Raw genomic sequence first — 21102 nt, forward strand, 5'->3', positions numbered from 1 at the left:
TCATATTTAATTTTTTTTTCTTTTTGGGACAAAGTCTCACAGGTTGGAGTGCAGTTGCACAATGATGGCTCATTACAGCCTCGACCTCCTGGGCTCAAGCGATCTCACACCTAGCCTTCCCACCAGAGGCACATGCCACCATGCCCAGCTTATTTTTATGTTTTGTAGAGATGGGATCTTCGTAGGTTGTCTAGGCGAGTCTTGAACTTCCAGGCTTAAGCAATTCTCCCACCTCAACCTCTCAAAATGCTGAGATTGAACAGACAGAAGCCATCACACTCAGCTATTTAATATTTTATTATCTATCTCTCTTATGCAACTACTTGTAAAATAACTAATATGAAAAAGCCAATGTATTGTATGGTGAGAAACAGATACCTGTAAACTTTAGTATTATTATTAGCAATATAATATTAAAGGTAGTTATCTATTTGAAAACTAACATGGCAGTGACTTACAATTAAATTTTTAAAAATGAAAACTTTATACATTATTGGCTTCAGTTACTATAAATAAAGCATCTGAATCTTAATTTTAGAGCTAATGGTAATTTCTAAATAATTCCTAAATTTCATGTAATCTGTTAAGATATATTTTGTTAACATTTAGAAAAGACAAGAGGAACAAGATAACTAAAACCAATGTATTAAAGAAGCTTTATAATTTAGCAAAACTTTCAACTTACATATCTCTCAAACATTACTGACAAACATAATGACTGCTCATGAGAAAATCTGTGTATGTCATTCTACAAACAATAATGTCATTGAATAATCTATTTTTAGTTTACAAGGGAAGATGCTAAACATTACAAATCCTTTCGATGGCATTTCTTCATGTGTGCATGTTCCTACTTCCTGTTCAAACATACGCTGTAACTATTCAAGTACGTCTTTTCAAAAGTAAACTGATTAAACCACCCAAAAATTAAAAAATCCAAAACTCAGTATTAGGCACATATCACTTGAACTTGACATTTTAATGACAAAAGCAAATTTAAGAAGTAAAAAAAATTAACATTTAAATTGTAATCTGCACATCATATTACTTCTCCAGATGTGTCAGAGCTCACAGATAAAAGTAATGAAAATAAATGTGGCAAAATACATTTTAATTTTACCTTCATTATAAATTAAAATGAGGCATAAGGAAAACATTGAGACCCAAATATATATATATATATGGAAAACTGGCCACTGAAAGATGCAAATAATTCATACAATATGCTGTAAGCTTTAATATATAAATTAGATGTCATTTCATCAGCTGCTAGTACATCAGTCTAAATTTTACAATATATATTAAAATATTAAAATGCTAAAAAAATCATTGTAATATAGAATACACTGTGGGAAAATACATATTTGTGGCTTTATACACAATCTAAATTAATCCATTCTATACAATAGCTTTCTAAAATATAAATGGCACTTTACATGCAAAAGAACATACCAGCTGGATGAACTCATCTATCAGAAAATTAGGAGAAAACACCCTTTTAACAAGACAGTTACAGAGCAGAAGTAGAATGCAGAATAAGATTTTGCCTTAATACAATCTTGGATAAAATTAATTATGAAAAAGAAGAGTCTCTACTACTTTCAATTAGCATTATAAAAAATAAAGTCTACTCTGATTGTGTATTTTCTAATTGTATCACAAACAGAGAAAACATAAAAGGGAAGAGAGAGAGAGAAACAGAAAACCTAATGATCCTTTATAAATCTGAAGCATCAGCCCTGCCTATGGGTTGCATTTAGGCTGCTTTTCCATCACATTTTCCCAAATTACTTCTGCCATTCTGAATTGTGCATCAGCAGTCAGATGAGTTTTCCAGATTTCATTATGCCATTGTATAACCATAGCTGCCACAATGTAGTGCCACAAGAAGTCTGTCCTTGAGTATTTCTTTACTTGGGTATTCAGGTAACTTGAGCATGTTGATGCTTTAAAAGAAAAATACACCACCATTAAACAGGAAATCTATAAAATTTCTCATTGTTTTGTCTAGCAGTGAAAACACTACTCATAATTAACATAAAACCAACCTCTCAAATTTGCATTCAAATTGAAAAACCCTAAAGTAGTATTTAAAAAGAAGAAAAAATCTGCTGCATTGCAGTTTCTTTCAGCATGCAAATGCAGTGGAAGAAAGTAAGTTCCTTTCAGCTTAAAATAAATAAGCAATAGGGCAATTTCATTTGAAATGATGGTGTGTAACTGAGTGCTACTTATGACAGTGTAACTTTAGTGATACTTGAACTATAGTCAATTAAATTGTATAGGACGTTAGGGTTTCCACAACCATTTTACCTACCAAAAATAGGGGCCCAAAAAAACTACATAATTACTTATCGGTGACGCCAAAATCCTGGAGAGAGATCACAGCTGAGGTTTTCCTCTCAATACAGCAATAGTTAGACCTCTGATCATTCAAAATTAATCAAAACATTTGTAATGCATTTAAATAAACAAATTCAACATACCATGTGCTTGAAGTTGGTAAAAGATTTGGAGTATATGGTACAGCAGCAATTGTAAAGTTCTGTAATCCACTTCCACCCATGATATTAGCAAACCCTCCATGTGGGACCCTGGAACTAAGAGTTTATATCTTAATACATTGTAATCATGAAAGAAAGATATCTGGGACAGATAAATTTCAAGGTCTAAGTTACGGTAGGAATATATCCAACTTTAGGACAATGACAACATGACATTTTTTAGTCTACAAAACTCCAACTCATTACTGTAAGTTCCTTTGTGATGAGTCAGTAAGCTTTCATGGAGACACCCCTCCACATTTCCATAAGCTGTACTATGCTTGCAAGTGGACACAGCACATACATCAATATTGCACTTAGCATGCTACATTCACAACTGTTTGCTTTCATGTATCTCTCTATTGAAATGGGGCTGATTTGAGAGCCCAAACATGTTATATTTACATCTATATCCCTGGGGCTAGCAAAATGCCTGGAGTAGACATTCATTAAGTGTTTGCTGAATAGATTAATATTTGATTGATTAATTTGGGCAATAAATGCTCTGACATGTAATCCAAATGATTTTCTTATTTGTGAAAAATATCTAGGCCCTAAGGGATTTTTGTTTTATTTTGTTTTGCATAGTGAAAAAACTGAAAATTCTTTATGTTCCTCTTTGATATAAAGAATATCAAATATATATTTCAAACATCAACTAACATAATGAGGCCACAGGAAGGCTATCATATAATGCCTAACACATCAGTAGAAAATTATGGCTCACGCCTGTAATCCCAGCACTTTGGGAGGCCAAGACGGGTGGATCACAAGGTCAAGAGATCGAGACCATCCTGGTCAACATGGTGAAACCCCGTCTCTACTAAAAATACAAAAAATTAGCTGGGCATGGTGGCACATGCCTGTAATCCCAGCTACTCAGGAAGCTGAGGCTGGAGAATTGCCTGAACCCAGAAGGTGGAGGTTGCAGTGAGTCGAGATCACGCCATTGCACTCCAGCCTGGGTAACGAGTGAAACTCCGTCTCAAAAAAAGAAAAAGAAAATTAATCTTGGGTATATGGCTGTAGAGGATGTAATGACAACTTCTCAAGTACTATATACATCAAAAAGAAAATTAATATTTCTTCTAAAGTTAGCTTGTGTATGTATCATGATTAAACTGAAATTAAAAAATTCTAGGCCAGGCGCGGTGGCTCAAGCCTGTAATCCCAGCACTTTGGGAGGGCGAGGCGGGTGGATCACGAGGTCAAGAGATCGAGACCATCCCGATCAACATGGTGAAACCCCGCCTCTACTAAAAAAATACAAAAAATTAGCTGGGCATGGTGGTGCGTGCCTGTAATCCCAGCTACTCAGGAGGCTGAGGCAGGAGAATTGCCTGAACCCAGGAGGCGGAGGTTGCGGTGAGCCGAGATCGTGCCATTGCACTCCAGCCTGGGTAACAAGAGCGAAACTCCATCTCAAAATAATATAAAATAAAAATTCTATTGCTTTTTAAATGAAGTGCTGTAGTGCTTTTAGGATAAATTAGAATAATGACAAAATAACATTTAGTGTATAGATTACTAAAAACATACTTGCAAAGATCTGAAGACTTAAAGTATTTTCTAAAAAATAAATGATTTATAACATAAAGCAGAGTTTAGTTCACTTAAAAAAAAAAAGGTGAACCTCGACTAGCCTAAAGTCTTGAAAAAAAGAACAAAGGTGGCAGACTCACATATCCTGATTTCAAAACTGATTACAAAGCTGTGGTAATCAAAACAGTGTGATACTGCCAAGAAAAGAGACATACCAACCAATAGAATAGAGGCCAGAAATAACCCCTCACATACATAGGAAATGATTTTCAACTAGACTGCCAACAACATTCAAAGGGGAAAAGACAGTCTTTGCAATGAAGTGTGTTGGGAAAACTGGATATTCACAACAAAAATGAAGTTGGACCCTTACTTTATACTAAGTTACTTAAAAACTAACTCAAAATGGATTGAAGACCTACATGTAAGAGATAAGACTGTAAAATTCTTAGAAGAAAATATAAGGGAAAAGCTTCATAACAGCAGATTTGGCAACAATTTATTGAATATGACACCAAATTGATACCAGAATATATAAAGAATTCCCACAGAAAAAGAAAACAAAACAAAACAAAACAAAACAAAAAAACCCAGCCTGATTAAAAGTGGGCAAAGAATTGAAATAGACATTTCTTTAAAAAAAGATGCACAAATGCCCAATAAGCACATGAAAAGATGCTCACATCACTATTTACTAGGGAAATGAAAATCAAAACTTCACACTCATTAAGATGACTATTGGAAAAAAATAAATAGTAAAAAAAAGACAGAAAATCATAAGTATTGGCAAGGATGTAAAGAAACTGCTGCTGGGAATGTAAAAATGAAATTTCCAGAGGCTTTTCTGCCTCTGTGAAGAGTATGCCAGTTCCTCAATAAAATTAACAAAATTACAATACAGAATTACCATATGATCAGGCAATTCCATTTCTGGGTATATATCCAAAAGAACTGAAAGCATGGACTCAAAGAAGTATCTGCGCATCCATGTTCACAGCAGCATTATTCACAATAGCCAAATGATAGAAGCAACCCAGGTGTCCATCAACAGATGACTGAATAAGCAAAGTGTGGTGTATATATACAAGGGAGTATTATTTAGCCTTAAAAAGGAAGAAAATTTTGACCTGTGCTACAAAATGGATGAAGCTTGAAGAACTTATGCTAAGTAAAATAAAGCAATCACAAAAGGGCAAATATTGTATGATTCCACTTAGATGAAGTTCTTAAGAGCAGTCGAATTCGTAAAGACTTAAAAGTAGAACAGTGGTTGTCAGAGACAGTGGGGTGGAAAGGAGGATGGAGAGTTGGTGTTTAATGAGTACAGAGTTTCAGTTTGGAAAGATGAAAAATGCAGGAGATGGATGGTGGTGATAGTCACACATTAATGCAAATGCACTTAATTCCACAAAAGTGTACACTTAAAAACTGTTTAAATATTTTATGATATGCATTTTCACAAATGTAAACCCCCCACACACACACATACACACACCATACACACACACACCCCAACAGTTGAAAAAATGCACCAACATTGTCTATTTGAAATCACTGATGATATGTATACATCCACAGGGAAAAAAATCATTTAACAATCCAATATAAAGCATCCCTAAAAACAGCAATCTTCTCTTCTATCTGGGACGTCATCTGGTTTGGTTTACAGATGAAATTCCTGAACTTACCTTAGTAAACCAAGTCAATATTAAAAGTATGCCTGAATCTTGCTTATAAGACACTAATGCATAAACAATTCCTACTTACAGCAAGAGAATTTTATAAAGAAGACCTCGCTATATTACTTTGTAAGTTAAAATAAAATTTAACATTAATTCATTTATATATTTAACTTTTGCCTAAAAAATTAACAAGGTAACCAAACATGAAAAGGGATAAAAATCAAGCTGTTCTGAATTTCCTAAGATACAGAATTTCAAATTAAATTTAACTATTTTATCAAGACAAGATGAGAAAATAAATGTTGACATTGATTTTATACAAATTATAGCACAGTATTTCAATATTAGTATGATCAATCTAATGTCCTTCACACAAGGAAATTTTGAAAGGTAAGTTAAAAAATTCAGAAGATCCTCTAGTTTTAACATCTTAATTAAAATTATTCTATAAGCTGATATTCATGACCCATTCCTGAAACCTTACTCTTCTTTTCCTGCACTACGAATAAATACAGTTGGCCCTATACTTATATAATCAGATCTTATCATATTAAGATCATAATTTATAAGGTATAAGTATGTATGAGAAAAATTAATAAACAGTCTGGTTGAATATTATGACACTTAGATTATACAGTATAAAATTACAGTCAACAAAAATGGCATACTTCTATTGCATTTAAAAAGAAATGGGGTGAGTGTGGTGGCTCATGCCTGTAATCCCAGCACTTTGGGAGGCCGAGGCTGGTGGATCACTTGAGATCAGTAAGTAGATAGAGACCAGCCTGGCTAACATGGTAAACCCTGTCTCTACTAAAAATACAAAAATTAGCCAGGCATAGTGGTAGGGGCCTGTAATCCCAGCTACTCGAGAGGGTTGAGGCAGGAGAATCGCTTGAACCTGCAGGGCGGAGGTTGCAGTGAGCCAAGATTGTGCCACAGCATTTCAGCCTGGGTGACAGAGCAAGACTCTTTCTCGAAAAAAAAAAAAAGAATAAGAAAAAAGAAATAATCAAGTCTGATTCTTAAGGGATAATAAAATAGTAAAACATTTAAGATGGTCTTATAGAGCAACAAAATATTGTCAATACTAATAAAAATATTAAAAAATCACTTTTATATTAATTGTTGGTTCAACAATTGGAACACATTTGATTTTTCAGTAAGATTGCACTAAATTATACTACAGACCTGTAGAAAGATACTTCAATATCTAAAATATAAACAAATACAAAATCAGAATGTTCCAAAAATTAAAAAAGAAAAAAATTTACATTTTTGGTTTTGAACAAGTACTGTATCTATACTAATGACTGGGAGTTCAAGGTAAAAGTTAAGATTTTTAAAAGCTTAAAACTTTCTCAGTCTGAACTCAAAATACAGGACTCTAATTAGACTCAATGTTGAAGAGTGGATTCTTCACTCTGAGGGTGGAGCTAGGTCTGTGGTTTCCCGCAGCTTCCTTGGCTTCTACTCTACACCCACATCTTCTACCTCTATTCAAGTGGATCTGCCACACTTGATGACCTCAGCATTGCTAACAATGACTGTTCTAGTTAAAATGGAAAAGCCTTGTGTATTACTGTAAATTCTAGCGTTTTTTTTTTTTTACACTATAGGAGCAGCGACCTAAGAAACAACTTAGTACTAAAAAATTTGAAATAACTGATTTCTGCATCTTAAAGACTCATACTGACCAAATCATGGGGAAAAGATAATAATTCACTAAGTGGTGTTGAAGTATAAACCATTTAGGAAAAAATACTTCACAACATAAACCAAAATAAAGTCCAGAGGGCTTAAAAATTGAAATGTAAAAACAGAAATTATAAAAACTTACATTAAGAAATTTATATAAACTTATATATAAAATCTTAGGAGTAGGGAAGGATTTACAAAAACCACAAAGAAAATAATGATAATCAACTTGGGAATATGGTAATTTAAAACTTTCAAGTTATAAATTTAAAACACACGGAAATCCGTATATTTAACTTTGATAAATGAAGAAAACTATTTGCAGAGTTAATACCCCTAATATATAAAGAACATTTAAAACTGAATTTTTTTTAAATAATTGTGGAATACCGAAGAATAAAGGTAATTTATACCACACACACAAAAATTATATACAAGAAATTATATGAAAATAAAAATGACTATACCCTGTGCTGATAAAGGAGTAAGTTCTCTCATTCTCTACTGATATCAATACCCTTCTTCTAGAAGATAAATGAATACGTATCAAGATTATAACAATTTACATATTCTCATATACAAAAATTTCCCTTCTAAGAATTTATCCTCTATAACAGACTGCCCCTCAAGGATAGAAGCACAAGAATTCCTTATTTGTAGAGCATTATTCATAAATAGGAAAATTTAGCAATAAAGGATCAATTAAAGGAAGCCCCTAAAAAGAAAACTAGACAGCCATTAAAAATTACTAGAACAATTTTAATAATATATTGCTAAATTCAAAAAGTCATAACAATGGTTTTTAAAGTAAAAATTATATATGTAAATTTCTAAATATAACAAAATATAAATTTCTAAAAATAATAAAAATGTTATCAGTGATTATTTTTAGGAATACAGATTGGAGGTGATTTTATTTCTCTCCTATGTGAACTGTCAAATTGTCAACCTTCTTACATAGAAAATATAATTATTTTTTCATCCCTTTTATTAAGTTATTCAAGGCTCTGAGTATTTCTTGGCATTCAGAGGCAAAAAAACAAAATAATATGTTTTTTTTTAAATATATTTAGCCCATACCTGTTATTAGTTGTTTTATTTATTTATTTTTTTTTTGAGATGGGGTCTCACTCTATCACCCAGGCTGGAGTGCCATGGCACAATCTCAACTCACTGCAACCTCCACCTCCCAGGCTCAAGTAATCCTCCCACCTCAGTCTCCCGAGTAACTGGGACCACAGGCATGCACCACCACGCCCGGCTAATTTTTGTATTTTTTTGTAGAGATGGGGTTTCACCATGTTACCCAGGCTGGTCTCAAACTCCTGAACCTAAGTGATCTGCCCGCCTCGGCCTCTCAAAATGTTACGATTACAGTCATGAGCCACCATGCCCAGCCTATTTATTTATTCTTTAAAATTATATCTATAGTGTGACTGCAACTATTTTTCTAATTATACAGTAAAAAGCCTTTTAAAAAAACACAAGATACTAATTGTAGTTATCTCTGAATAGTGGGATCACTTAACGGGATTTTTATTTTCTTCTATTTTCTCCATTTTCCAAATTTTGTACAATGATTAAACACTACTTTAAAAATTTAAAAATACACTTTTAGAGAATTATATATATATGTGTATTTTATATATATATATATATATATATATATATATATATATCCACAATTATGGTTTTTAAATATGCAGAAAAAATATAGAAGCAAACACATCAAAATTGTGTATAGTGGTTATTACTGATGGGCTATGGTTTTTCTTATTCTAATTTTCTGTTTTCTAACTTTCCTAGGAGAAATATGTACATTTATAATGAAAAAAGTGAATTACATTTTCACAAACAGAAGACAAAATTCTGTTATCAAAAGTGAAAATCAATTTTTTTTACATCTTTCAGAAATATAAGCTAAAAGATGGTTAAATCACCTAGTTTTCAAATCATCTAGTTATCTAATATCTATATATTTAACTGCTTCTAAAAGTGGACTTTTCAAAGAAATGTGGTACCACAAATTATTTTTTAGGCCATGAATCTTGACACTTTAAAGTTTACTATGAATTACAGAAAAATTATTGGGTATGGGTAATATAGAGTACATATATGAGTTATCCAGGATAAACTGAATTGTCTTACTATTAAACCAAACCAGTAATACACAGATGTTAAAAATTTGGCTACTATCATTGACCTACATACACAGCAAAAAGATTTCCAAATTATAAAGTACAATATTCTGATAGTCCTGATTGGAGGTGCTTTTTAATATATTAAATAAACATAATTTATCACTACTATAAATGTCTTATCTTTAATACTAAAATAAATCTTTCTATAATACCTAAAACAGTGGAAAGAGTGCTAAGTTACTGAAAATTCAGAGTAATAATTCCTCATTTTAGTCATTTCTAAGCCATTAAAAAACAGAATACATTAAATTATTTCCATATTATCATAAAAATACTTCTTACCTGCCAGTAACAAACTGCAAGAGAAGAACTCTCTCCTCTTGAGTAATGTCTTCCACAACTTCCCAGAACCACTAACAACAACAACAAAAAACCCTTAGCTCATATTTCACAGCAATTGTAGATTTCTCAATACCAAATAAATATGTAATATTCATAAAGCACATTTTATTCTATGAAACGTGTTTATCAAAAATGATTTCATGCAAAGCATTCATATGCACTATTCCCACAAGAATAATTTAAGGAAGCACTTTACTTTGTTAATTAATGTAAGTTTTCATCCAATAGTGCTGAAAAGCTTACAAAATTAAATGGCAAAACTTAACTTCATTCTAAACTCTAGAGAAATTTTACCTGAATAACTGGATCTTCTCTTTCATAGCCACTTGTGTATTCTGTATTTTTTATCCAATCACTCACATCAATTTCTGGCATACCAGAAAGTAGTAGCTCCTTGGGGGAAGAAAAAATATTTCAATAATCTTCTTTGGGGAAAAAAGTTATTACATTTTAATGGTAAATTTGCCTTAATTAAAAACTAATCCCAAGTAAAACTGATATATTTTTGTGACAGTTCCTGCATGTCATCAATAACAAGCATTACATGAGAGAGAATCATTGATGCTAATAATATCAAATTTTATAAGATGTGGAGATGTTTCCACATTGATATAATTTCATTAAAACATGTTTATATGCAAACATATGCAACAACAGTTTATACGTGCAAAAGTTTTATGAACATCATCTTTGGTTTACTTTATATTTTTACAATTCTTAGCCAAGTTGTTAACTTCTGTAAGGAGACAGTATTATCAACATGAAAGTGACAACAAAGACCTGAATACATACTTGACTAAACAAGAAGAAAATCATCAAGAAATCCTTATCATGAGGAAAAAGAAGGTAATACAAAAATAGTTACCATTTGTAAAAAAGATTTAGGCCTTTTAGGAATTCTATTCCAGAATAATTTGGATCTTTTAAAATCAATTTTCTCCAGTCAAAAAAAAAAAAAAAAAGCAATTTTCCTAATGACTTGATAGGTTTGTTTTTTCTAGGAAGATCATCAAACAAAGGCACAAAATCTCAATCATATAAGTAAAAATGAAATTAAGGATGCCAATGTATTTACCTTTTTGTTTTCCAAGGGAAAAGAGGACATGAAAAGAGCTTGTCCACCTCTCTGAATCAGTCCATATTTCACAGTTAGATATGTTTACACAGTCAGGGGAAGCAATGATTGGACTACATTTACACTGATAAGCCAGAACATCAGGATTTGTTATTTCAGGGACGTAGCTACCCCAGGACTCAAAATCATGTCTTCTATATGAGTAACTACTCATAACATATACCTGATCTTGTACCTTGAATAAGATTTATATAAGGCAACAACTGAGAACTCTTGAGTGTTTCTGAGATCTATTCAGTGGGTCCATGAGGTTCTCCCTTTTCCAGCTTATCTGTATGAGGTTGGATTTTCTTCATATCTTCCAACCAAACAACATATCACAACACATTGAACACAAAAGCAGTTATGAGGGCCCATTTGTCTTCTATTAAGCTAGACATTAAAGAAATTTGCAAAAATGTAAAACAGTACCAGTCTTCCCACTATTTTTGTTTTGTTCTGGAAAGTGCAATTTTAGTTTTTCAAATGTTATCCATGTTCATATATAATGGATTATTTCATGTGAATAAAATATTTTACATTTCTGTTTTAATTTCAAGTATAGTAAATATTCACTGATATAACCCACATAAATGAAAACTTTTTAATTGTAAGGGGTCTGAAGACCAAAAACTTTTACAACTGCTAGTATAGGGTGTGTTTTAGTCCTCCTAGTCAGAGTACTACAGAATCCTCTTCCTAGATGGTCATTAGTCTCCATTGACCACCCCAAATACATTCTCTACCTTCCTCTGCACTTTCGGACTGGCTGCCTTTTCCTGCTGGCCCTCTTGCCTGCTGATTTCGGGTTGGGTTTAGAGCCTGGGAAACACAGGCAGTTAGGCAGTTAGGCAGTTAGTCTGGAGGTGAGGGTATTCTATGCTCCCTCACTGCTTCGGCACCTCTTTGCAGTAGCTTCAGCTCCTCAAGCATGGCTACTGCCGGGTGGCCCCTCCTTGGTGGGTGAAGCTCCCACAGAGCTCCTCACAGGAATTCCTCTACCTGTCTCTTCAGTCCTAGGGATGATAAAGGCTTTCCCTGTTGCCAGTCTGTGGATGTCTCACTAGACCTTGCTTATTCTTAACACTGTCCGTATCTCTATAATAGCCCCTTTGTTAAAGTTTCAATATTTGAACCATCTGGGGAAATTCTGTTCTCTGGCAGGACTCTGATACAGATCTGCGAAAAGGGAGTGGGATAGGCTTTATGCATGTCTAATAATTCATGAGTTTAATCCTTTTCCCTTCTAGGCTGAAGATAAGCTTTTAATAATATTAAGTATGCTTTCATTATTCGTAATTATGAATAAAAATGACTAATATTATATTCTCTTAAGAAATTTGAAGCACTTTATGAATATCACATTACTTGTTATAATTTTTTTGAAGAAAGGATCTTTATTATCCCATCTAACAACTGAGCAAAAAAGTTATTAAACTGACCAAAAACAAATAGATGAAATCAGAATTCCAGAATAAAAAGTACATAAAACAAAAATGTTTTAAGTCCTAGTCAATTTTTTTAAATACAAAAAAAAATTGAATTCTTCTGTTGGAACTGTGTATATAACTCATACTAATAGTTAGAAACTAAATCACGTAAGTATTCATAGCCTTCAGCTTACTTAGTATTGCACGACTCAATATTTTTACATTCTGGTTCTGTCATGGATAAATTCACAAGCAGCACAGTATGGAAGAACAGTCTACAATGGATGACTATACTTCCATTCAAGACAGTGGAGCTACTTGATACCTCCTCCTCACTAAAACTCTAGACTTTAACCTGAATCCTTTAACTCAGATGCACATCTAGCTTAGATGTTTACACCAAATTTTTTAAAAGGTTCCTTTCTCAGTGTAGCACAGCCCTCCCCTATGAAAGACACAAAGTCACACAAAAAGTTCAAAAGCCAAGTCCCTCTGATTTCTCATGCCACCAAGAAGCAGACTGGCAACACTGATGGGATCTGGGGTCAGGGAACATTAGTTTGCAGCCTAGCACTACTATACTAAGATATACCATGAGTGATACATTAAAAATACTGATACATATATAAAATTAACAGAATATATCGGTATCTATATCCATTTACTAAAATGAAAGGCATAGGGTAAAACTAATTTTCTGACAATAAAATCCAAAGAAAACATTTCCATGGACCTGGAACTTACTATTCCAAATTATAATTTTTTAGATAAGAAAGCAGCTATATTCTATTTAAGATACTGTGCTTTATTAAGATTTAGATAACTCAAAGAGTTTCAAAATAATTCTCCAAATTACCAAAAAAGAAAGAAAAAGAAAATGGAGAAAATGCAGACATAAATCATATAAAATTAGAAATCCTGTTGGATCATAGTATAAGAAAGGCAAATTAAAGTAGCAAAACCAAACATTCATTAGGGACTAGAGGACAGCAAAAATGATGAACTCTATAGGTTTGAAATGAAGAATTATAAAATTATATATATGGCAATATAAGAAACTGAAGAAGATAATACTATACAATAAGGAAAACCTTCTTAATTCTTTTTAGAAGTTTAAAGAAGTTAGTATCAGCATCTTTTACATCATGTGGTCAAATAAAGAATTCAGAAATAATATAGAATACTGCATATAGGAAGACTGGCCTTCAATATCTCCCATACAGAAGCAACAGAAATATATTACATTTTTGTTCGCCACCACCTCAATCATTTCACATTAAGAAGTTGTTAATCTGGTTATTAAACTTAAGAGAAGCACATCCATAAATCTTATACAAATCTCTAAAAATGAGCATTCAACCATTTTGTCTCATTTATACATTTTTTTCATTCATTATAGTACTCCACAATTATTTCTGAATTATATCAACTAGAGTTTTGTGTTGTGTAATGACATAAGAACTGATGTTTTTCCTTACCAATTCATATTCATCAAAAAGCTGTATGAGGGAAGGTGGAATGAACATATGAAAGCCCTGTAAAAAAGCATTGATCTGAGGCTGAATGGCTCTTGTCATTCGAAGTTCAGTAACAAGCTGGACGTACTCCGCCTATTGAAAAAGAAGTTTTCATAATGACTTTTTAAAAATATCTTACATACTTAAGATAATGTTAATATAATTATTTATTTAAGATGTAAAGGTTTAAAACAAAATTGACACCAATACTCATACATCTCAGCAAACCAACAAGCCACCATTCACTAAGCTGTTTAGGCAAAAATTCTAGAGAATAAATCATCCATGATTTCTCTCACACTCTATTTCAGCTGATGCTTGCTATCAGATCTACCTTTAAAAAAATATCCTCAATCCTTCATTTCAGCATGCTGGTTCAAGCCATCATCACTTCCCATCTGGATTACTGCAACATCTGGTGTCCGTTTCCATTTTTGTCCCTGTACTTCTGCTTCTCCACACCTTGGTCAGAGTGATTTTTAAAAATATGTATGTATATACACACAAAGAAATATATGTATGTGTGTGTATATGTAAATAACTCAGATCAGGCAACTCCCTTGCTCAAAACCCTATAATGACTTCTCATGACATCTGGAGTAAAATCCAAATTCCTTTCCTAGTCTCTAAGACCCTCAACGATCTGGCCCTGCCCTGCTTCTGATCTCATTTCTTTCCATTCTCTACCTAGCTCATTCATTCACTCAATTCTAGTTTCACTAGCTTTCTGGCTATTCCTGAAACACAAGCTTGTCCAGGCCCCAGTATGTTTATACTTCTAGGTCATTCTCACTGAAATGTCTCATTAGAATGTAATCTCTCTGTAGACAGGGGCTCTGTTTTACCAATATATATATACACGGAAACTCTTAAAAAGTGACTGCCACTTTGTAAGTATTCATAAAGTATGTGATGAATGAATGCATACAATCATCAAATTCACTTAACACATCCTTAGAACTTAATAAAATGACTGTTTGTAGCATAGCCAATTCAATTCTAAGTTAAGCTATGTTTACCCATTGTATTTTGAAATACATCATAATCTCAGAAAATATTGTTACTTAAAATTTAACAGGTAATAAATAAGCAGGGCATGGTGACCATGCCTGTACTCCTAGTTACTAGGGGAGGCTGACGTGGAAGCATTGCTTGACCCCAGGAGTTCGAGTATACAGTGAATTATGACCATGCCACCATACTCTAGCCTTAGCAACAGGGCAAGACCCTGTCTCTTACAGAAAAAAAAAAATGAACTGGTAATTTAAAAAATGTATTTCGGCTTAGAACAAAATGAATTATATACAGAGAGAAAAAGTATCTGTGTGTATACATATATAAACTATCAGATGTTATCATTTATATATTTTTTAGTTAATTGTAAGTGAAACTTTGTAAGTTAAAAGCAATATGCTATAGCAGGTATATAGCTCCCACCTACTAGGAATTAATATTCCAACAGGGAAGAAGTCTGTTTTAGCCCTCTTCCTTTGTTCTTTTTTGGCACTAATCTGATGCTCTGTTCAAAAACAAAAACAAACAACAACAAAAACAAACAAAAAAACAGGGAAAAAAAAGACCAAAAAAGGCACTGAGCCAGCAAGTTCTACATGACTGCTAGCTATGAATTCTCCATAGCTCTCAGAGCTACAGACCTGTCAGGGTAGATTCCTCAAAACCCTGTGTGGCTCCTTGTACAATTTAACACAAGGAAAGCTACCGCCTCTGCTATCAATCTACTCCTCACCCCAAATCCTACTTTCCACCAACCAAAGATGCAAGTTTTTCTCCACTGTACAGGAATTAATCAGTTACAAGTTACATACAGGTAGTTATTACAGAGAGGGAGACAGAAATGTGTGCTCAACAGTCAAACAGAAACATACACTAAATTTCCAGAGTCCAGCCCAAGAAATAACATGTATAAACCATTTTATAGTGATTACAGAAGTGTCTGCATTAGCACATGATTATATTTTTGTTTGTCTACTCTCACTAAAACTGTTGACTGGATGTACTAAAAATTTTCTGCCCCATTCATATAATTATACACCTATGTTTTTTAAGATGCCAGAAAAGACCCTATTCTTCCCTAAAACTGACTTTTTTCCAAGAGGTTCTGGCTTTACAATCTTTTTTTTTTTGAGACAGAGTTTCGCTGTTGTTACCCAGACTGGAGTGCAATGGCCGATCTCAGCTCACCGCAACCTCCGCCTCCTGGGTTCAAGCAATTCTCCTGCCTAAGCTACCGAGTAGGTGGGACTACAGGTGCGCACCACCATGCCCAGCTAATTTTTGTATTTTTAGTAGAAACGGGGTTTCATCTTGTCGACCAGGATGGTCTTGATCTCTTGACCTCGTCCAGCCTCAGCCTCCCAAAGTGCTGGGATTATAGGCGTGAGCCACCAGGCCCAGCCAGCCTTACAATCTTAAAGTGCGACTCAATAATCTCTGTTGAAGACTTTAACAATCATGAAGCGTGAAAATAAAAGATTTGTGAATTGCTAATGTAAATGTTACCTATTTTAATTGTATTCCGTAGCTATCAGAATAGTATTCTTTTTACTAATTACTATTATTTCCTTTCTATTTTTAAATTAATTTTTACAAATACGCTCTTTCATCATACTTGTTCTTCTCTTTCTTTTAATATTTATTATTTCCACATGCATTGCAGTAACTCACAGTTGTTGAAACCAGTTTGTGAAAATCAGCTCCTTCACATTCCAGTCTTCATGCTAATTAAGTAATTTAAATGTGGATGGCAGTTAAACTAAATTATTTTTCTTTTTTGTTTTTCAAGATAATTAAATAGTTTATTGATCACACACAATAATGGATAATACACAAGCTTCATTACCATCTATAATTTTATCTGGTACCATTATTCAATTTAGATATATTACATAGGATGTGCCAACAATCATTTTTATAACCAATAATTCCACGATTTTGCTTGGGTAATCCCTTTTAATGGTGAACTTCAGGTCACAACAGTAACTATCAGTTTAACTACACCAAGGTTTCTGAAGACAATGGCTTCTCTATGCAAGCAGGTTGTATATAAATTCCAAATAGAACCTGGCATCACCCTGAAGGAATTCTAACTTCACACTGTTGGGGAAATTTACCAAGATGGCTTCAGAGTAGGCTAACTTTACACAGCACGTTAAAAAAAAAACAAAAACATTTATTCAGTGTCACGATCAGACTATTACATTTAGCAATCAACAGCATGGGTGCAAAAAAAAAAATCTACATTAAAACCCTTTGTTGGAATGCTTTACACTTTCCACAGAGCAGAAACTAAAATAACCTGTTATACAATTAGTCACAAATACAGTCCTCGAGTTTTTTGCCAATACACATGAGTATTTGACTAAATCATGTCTTCTTTGTAGCAGGTAGGCATCTGTTGTAACCTCTGGCTCTCCTCTCCTGCTAAGCTTTGTTTCCTAATTAGAATCTTCTGCCACTGCCATAGCTACTGTGCTACTGGAACCGCCACAGTGACCTTGGTTTCATGGTTTGGCAAAGTATTGGCCATCACCACCATAGGGGCCATAGTTTCTGCCTCCAAAGTCTCCTCCTTTCATGGGTCCAAACTCTGAAGACTGATTGTTGTAACTGCCAAAATCACTGTAGCTTCCACCACTTCCAAAGTTGCTTCCATCATTACCAAATCCATTATAGCCATCCCCACTGCCACCATTATCCACCACCACCATGGCTGCCACCAAAGCCACCATGACCACTGAAGTTTCCTCCATGACCAAAGTTGTCATTCCCATTGAAACCACCTCCACGACCACCACCAAAGTTTCCAGAACCACTTCAGCCTCTGGCTGGATGAAGCACTCGCCAGCTCTTGCTCTGACAGGGCTTTCCTAACTTCACAGTTGTGGCCATTCACAGTATGGTCTTTCTGAATGACAGCCTTATCCACGGAGTCATGGTCGTCAAAGGTTACAAAGGCAAAGCCCCTTTTCTTGCCACTGCCTCTGTCAGTCATAACTTCAACCACTTTAATTTTTCCATACTGTTCAAAATATTCTCTTAGGTGATATTCTTTAGTGTCTTCTTTAATGCCACCAACAAATATTTTTTTCACAGTTAAGGGGACACCTGGTCTTCGAGAGTCTTCTCTTGAGACAGCTCTCTTTGGTTCCACAACTCTTCCATCCATGTTGTGTGTCCTTGTATTCATGGCTGCATCCACCTCCTCCACAGTAGCATACACGAGGAACCCAAAGCCCCTGGAGTGCTTGGTGTTTGGATCTCTCATTAACACACAGCCTGTGAGCCTTCCCTATTGCTCAAAATGGCTACTCAGGCTCTCATCAGTTGTTTCAAAGCTCAACCCTCCAATAAACAGCTTTCTCAGCGGTTCAGTCTCTTCTGGAGACTCTGACTTAGACATGACTATGGGGAGAAGAGAGACTTTAACAATGCTTCTTCAGCGGCATCCACAGGCAGAAAGGTATTTTTCAATAAAATAATGAAATCTAGCTATCAAAACCCTTCTTAATTTTTCAGTAATGTAAGAGTTTTTCAAACAGTTAAAAGATAACTGTGTTTAACAGATAAATCTAAGTCAAACTCTTTCTAAGACATTTCCCTGCCTCACTAGACAGTATACCTTCAAACAGAATAAAACAAATTAATATCATCATGACAATACAAATTTTACTAAGCATACCAGTACTTTTACCCAGTAATACGCCAATCATTCATGTTGTGTAGAACAGAGCTTTGCTATCTCACTGGGACCGAGCTCCAAGGATAAGGGGTGACCGCCATATCGGCGGTTCTCCAGCCTGCTCCAGCCTGCTGGCTTTGGAGAATACAGGCAGTCCAGCAAGGAAGGGTCCCCCTCAAAGCAGCACACGTGCTCCACCAAAAAGCAGTCAGACTGCTTCTTTTGGCAGGTGACTGGTTGAGATCTCCCAACAAGCAGTCTCCAGCCACCTCTTATAGGTGCGGGCAGGCCAACAACAGGTAAGCACCCCATAGGACAGAGCCTCCAGAGGAAGGACCTGCCTGCCATCTTTGCTCTTTCATGGCATTCACTGCTGATACCTCCAGGTATGGGAGAAACCAAGCCAACTGGGGTCTGAAGAGAACACCCGGCAAACCACAGCAGCCCTACAGTAGAGTGGCCAGACTACTAAAGGAAAAACAAATGAAGAAAAAACAACGATATCAACAAAAAGACCGCACAAAAACTTCAGAGGTCAGCTACCTCAAAGATCAAAGGTAAAAATGAGAACACATGGACACAGAAAGGGGAGTACTAAACACTGGGGTCTATTGGGGGGAAAAGGGGAGGGCCAGTGGGAGGGGGAGGTGGGGAGGGATAGCCTGGGGAGAAATGCCAAATGTGGGTGAAGGGGAGAAGAAAAGCAAAGCACACTGCCATGTGTGTACCTACGCAACTGTCTTGCATGCTCTGCTCATGTACCCCAAAACCTATAATCCAATAAAAAATTAAAAAAAAAAAAAAAGATCAAAGGTAGATAAGCCCAAAAAGATGAGAAAGAAACAACACAAAAATGCTGAAAACTCAAAAAGCCTCCTCTCAAAATGACTGCAACACCTCTCCAACAAAAGCACATAACTGGTCTGATGCTGAGATGGCTGAACTGACAGAAATAGGCTTTGAAAGGTAGGTAATAAACTTAATTGAGCTAAAGGAGCATGTTGTAACCCAATGCAATATGAAGCTAAGAATCATGATAAAGCAATACAAGAGCTGATAGCCACAAAGGTCAGCTTAGAGAGGAACGTAACAGACCTGATAGAGGTAAAAAAACAAAGCAGGTGAAAAACAGGAGAACTTCAGGATGCAATCACAAGTATCAATAGCAGAATAGACCAAGCGGAGGGTAAAACCTCAGAGACTGAAGACTATCTTTCCAAAATAAGACAGGCAGACAAAAATAGATAAAAAGAACAAAAAGGAATGAATAAAACCTCCAAGAAATATGGAATCCTATAAAGAGACCAAACCTATGACTGATCGGGGTATCTTAAAGAGCCGGGTAGAATGGAATCAAGTTGGAAAACATACTTTAGGATATCATATAGGAGAACTCCCCCAAATTATCAGGACAGGTCAAGATTCAAATTCAGGAAATGCAGAGAACCCCAATAAGATACTCCACAAAAAGATCAACCCCAAGACATACAATCAGATGTGTCTTCACATCAGGTTCCCCAAGGTCCAAATGAAAGAAATGTCTTATCAGCTGTTGTCAGTGTGTTTCTGAGGCAACAGCAACAAAACAGTGATGTTTTAACAATACAGATTGTTCTGGCATCAGATTTTCATTAGCAATGACCTTGGCAAATTCATCAATGAATTTCTCCACTGTTTTGTGATCAGGAGATGCTCTATTGCCATAAATCTTTAAAAATTTAACGTATCTTTTCTTAAATTACTGCAACTAGACTACTGAAAAGTCACAGTTCCTTTCCATTTTCACTTCATTTTGAGGGAATCTTGGTGTGTAAAAAAAATATGTACATGCAGCAGAAGGGGGCTGGAAGGGTTTTCTTTCCTTTGGGGATACTGAATCAACTATATGTTGTATGCTTGTATTCTGAGTGCCCACTGGTCAGAGGAGATCAGAAACTTACCACTTATGGTTTCACGTCAGTACTCAAAAAGTTTCCGACTCTGGGGCACTCTGAATTATGGATGCTCAAACTCTATACTTTTTTCTTTCTTTTTTTTTGAGACAGAGTCTTGCTTTGTCGCCAGACTTGAATGCAATGGCATGATCTCCGCTCACTGCAACCTCCGCCTCCTGGCTTCAAGCAAATCTCCTGCATCAGCCTCCCAAGTAGCTGGGACTACAGGCAGACAGCACCATGCCTAGCCAATTTTTATATTTTCAGTAGAGACAGGGTTTCATCATGTTGGTTGGCCAGGATGGTCTCAATCTCTTGACCTCACGATCCACCTGCCTTGGCCTCCCAAAGTGCTGGGATTACAGAAATGAGCCACTGCATCCAGCCCCTGTATACTTTT

The 21102-nt window shown here is 34.9% G+C and overlaps 1 protein-coding gene across 20 annotated transcripts in view; it reads right to left on the reverse strand.

Annotated features, from left to right (window-relative positions):
* Positions 1-960: 960 nt before the first annotated feature.
* Positions 961-21102, reverse strand: part of HACE1 (HECT domain and ankyrin repeat containing E3 ubiquitin protein ligase 1) — a 100966-nt gene continuing 80824 nt past the window's right edge. For 13 of the 20 annotated variants that reach the window (XM_078369886.1, XM_078369880.1, XM_078369885.1 and 10 more), the window contains 5 exons: positions 14031-14162; positions 10303-10401; positions 9949-10019; positions 2487-2600; positions 961-1946 (listed from right to left, as the gene is read on the reverse strand). In XM_078369886.1, coding sequence (XP_078226012.1) covers positions 1844-1946; positions 2487-2600; positions 9949-10019; positions 10303-10401; positions 14031-14162 — 519 coding nt within the window. In that variant the 3' untranslated portion in view covers positions 961-1843. Of the gene's footprint in view, positions 1947-2486; positions 2601-7932; positions 7990-9948; positions 10020-10302; positions 10402-14030; positions 14163-21102 lie in introns of all 20 variants that reach the window. The other 7 variants (XM_078369879.1, XM_035296405.3, XM_078369878.1 and 4 more) reach the window with 1 other exon arrangement.

This window comes from Callithrix jacchus, chromosome 4, assembly GCF_049354715.1.
Source record: "Callithrix jacchus isolate 240 chromosome 4, calJac240_pri, whole genome shotgun sequence".
Classification (NCBI taxonomy): Eukaryota; Metazoa; Chordata; class Mammalia; order Primates; family Cebidae; genus Callithrix; species Callithrix jacchus.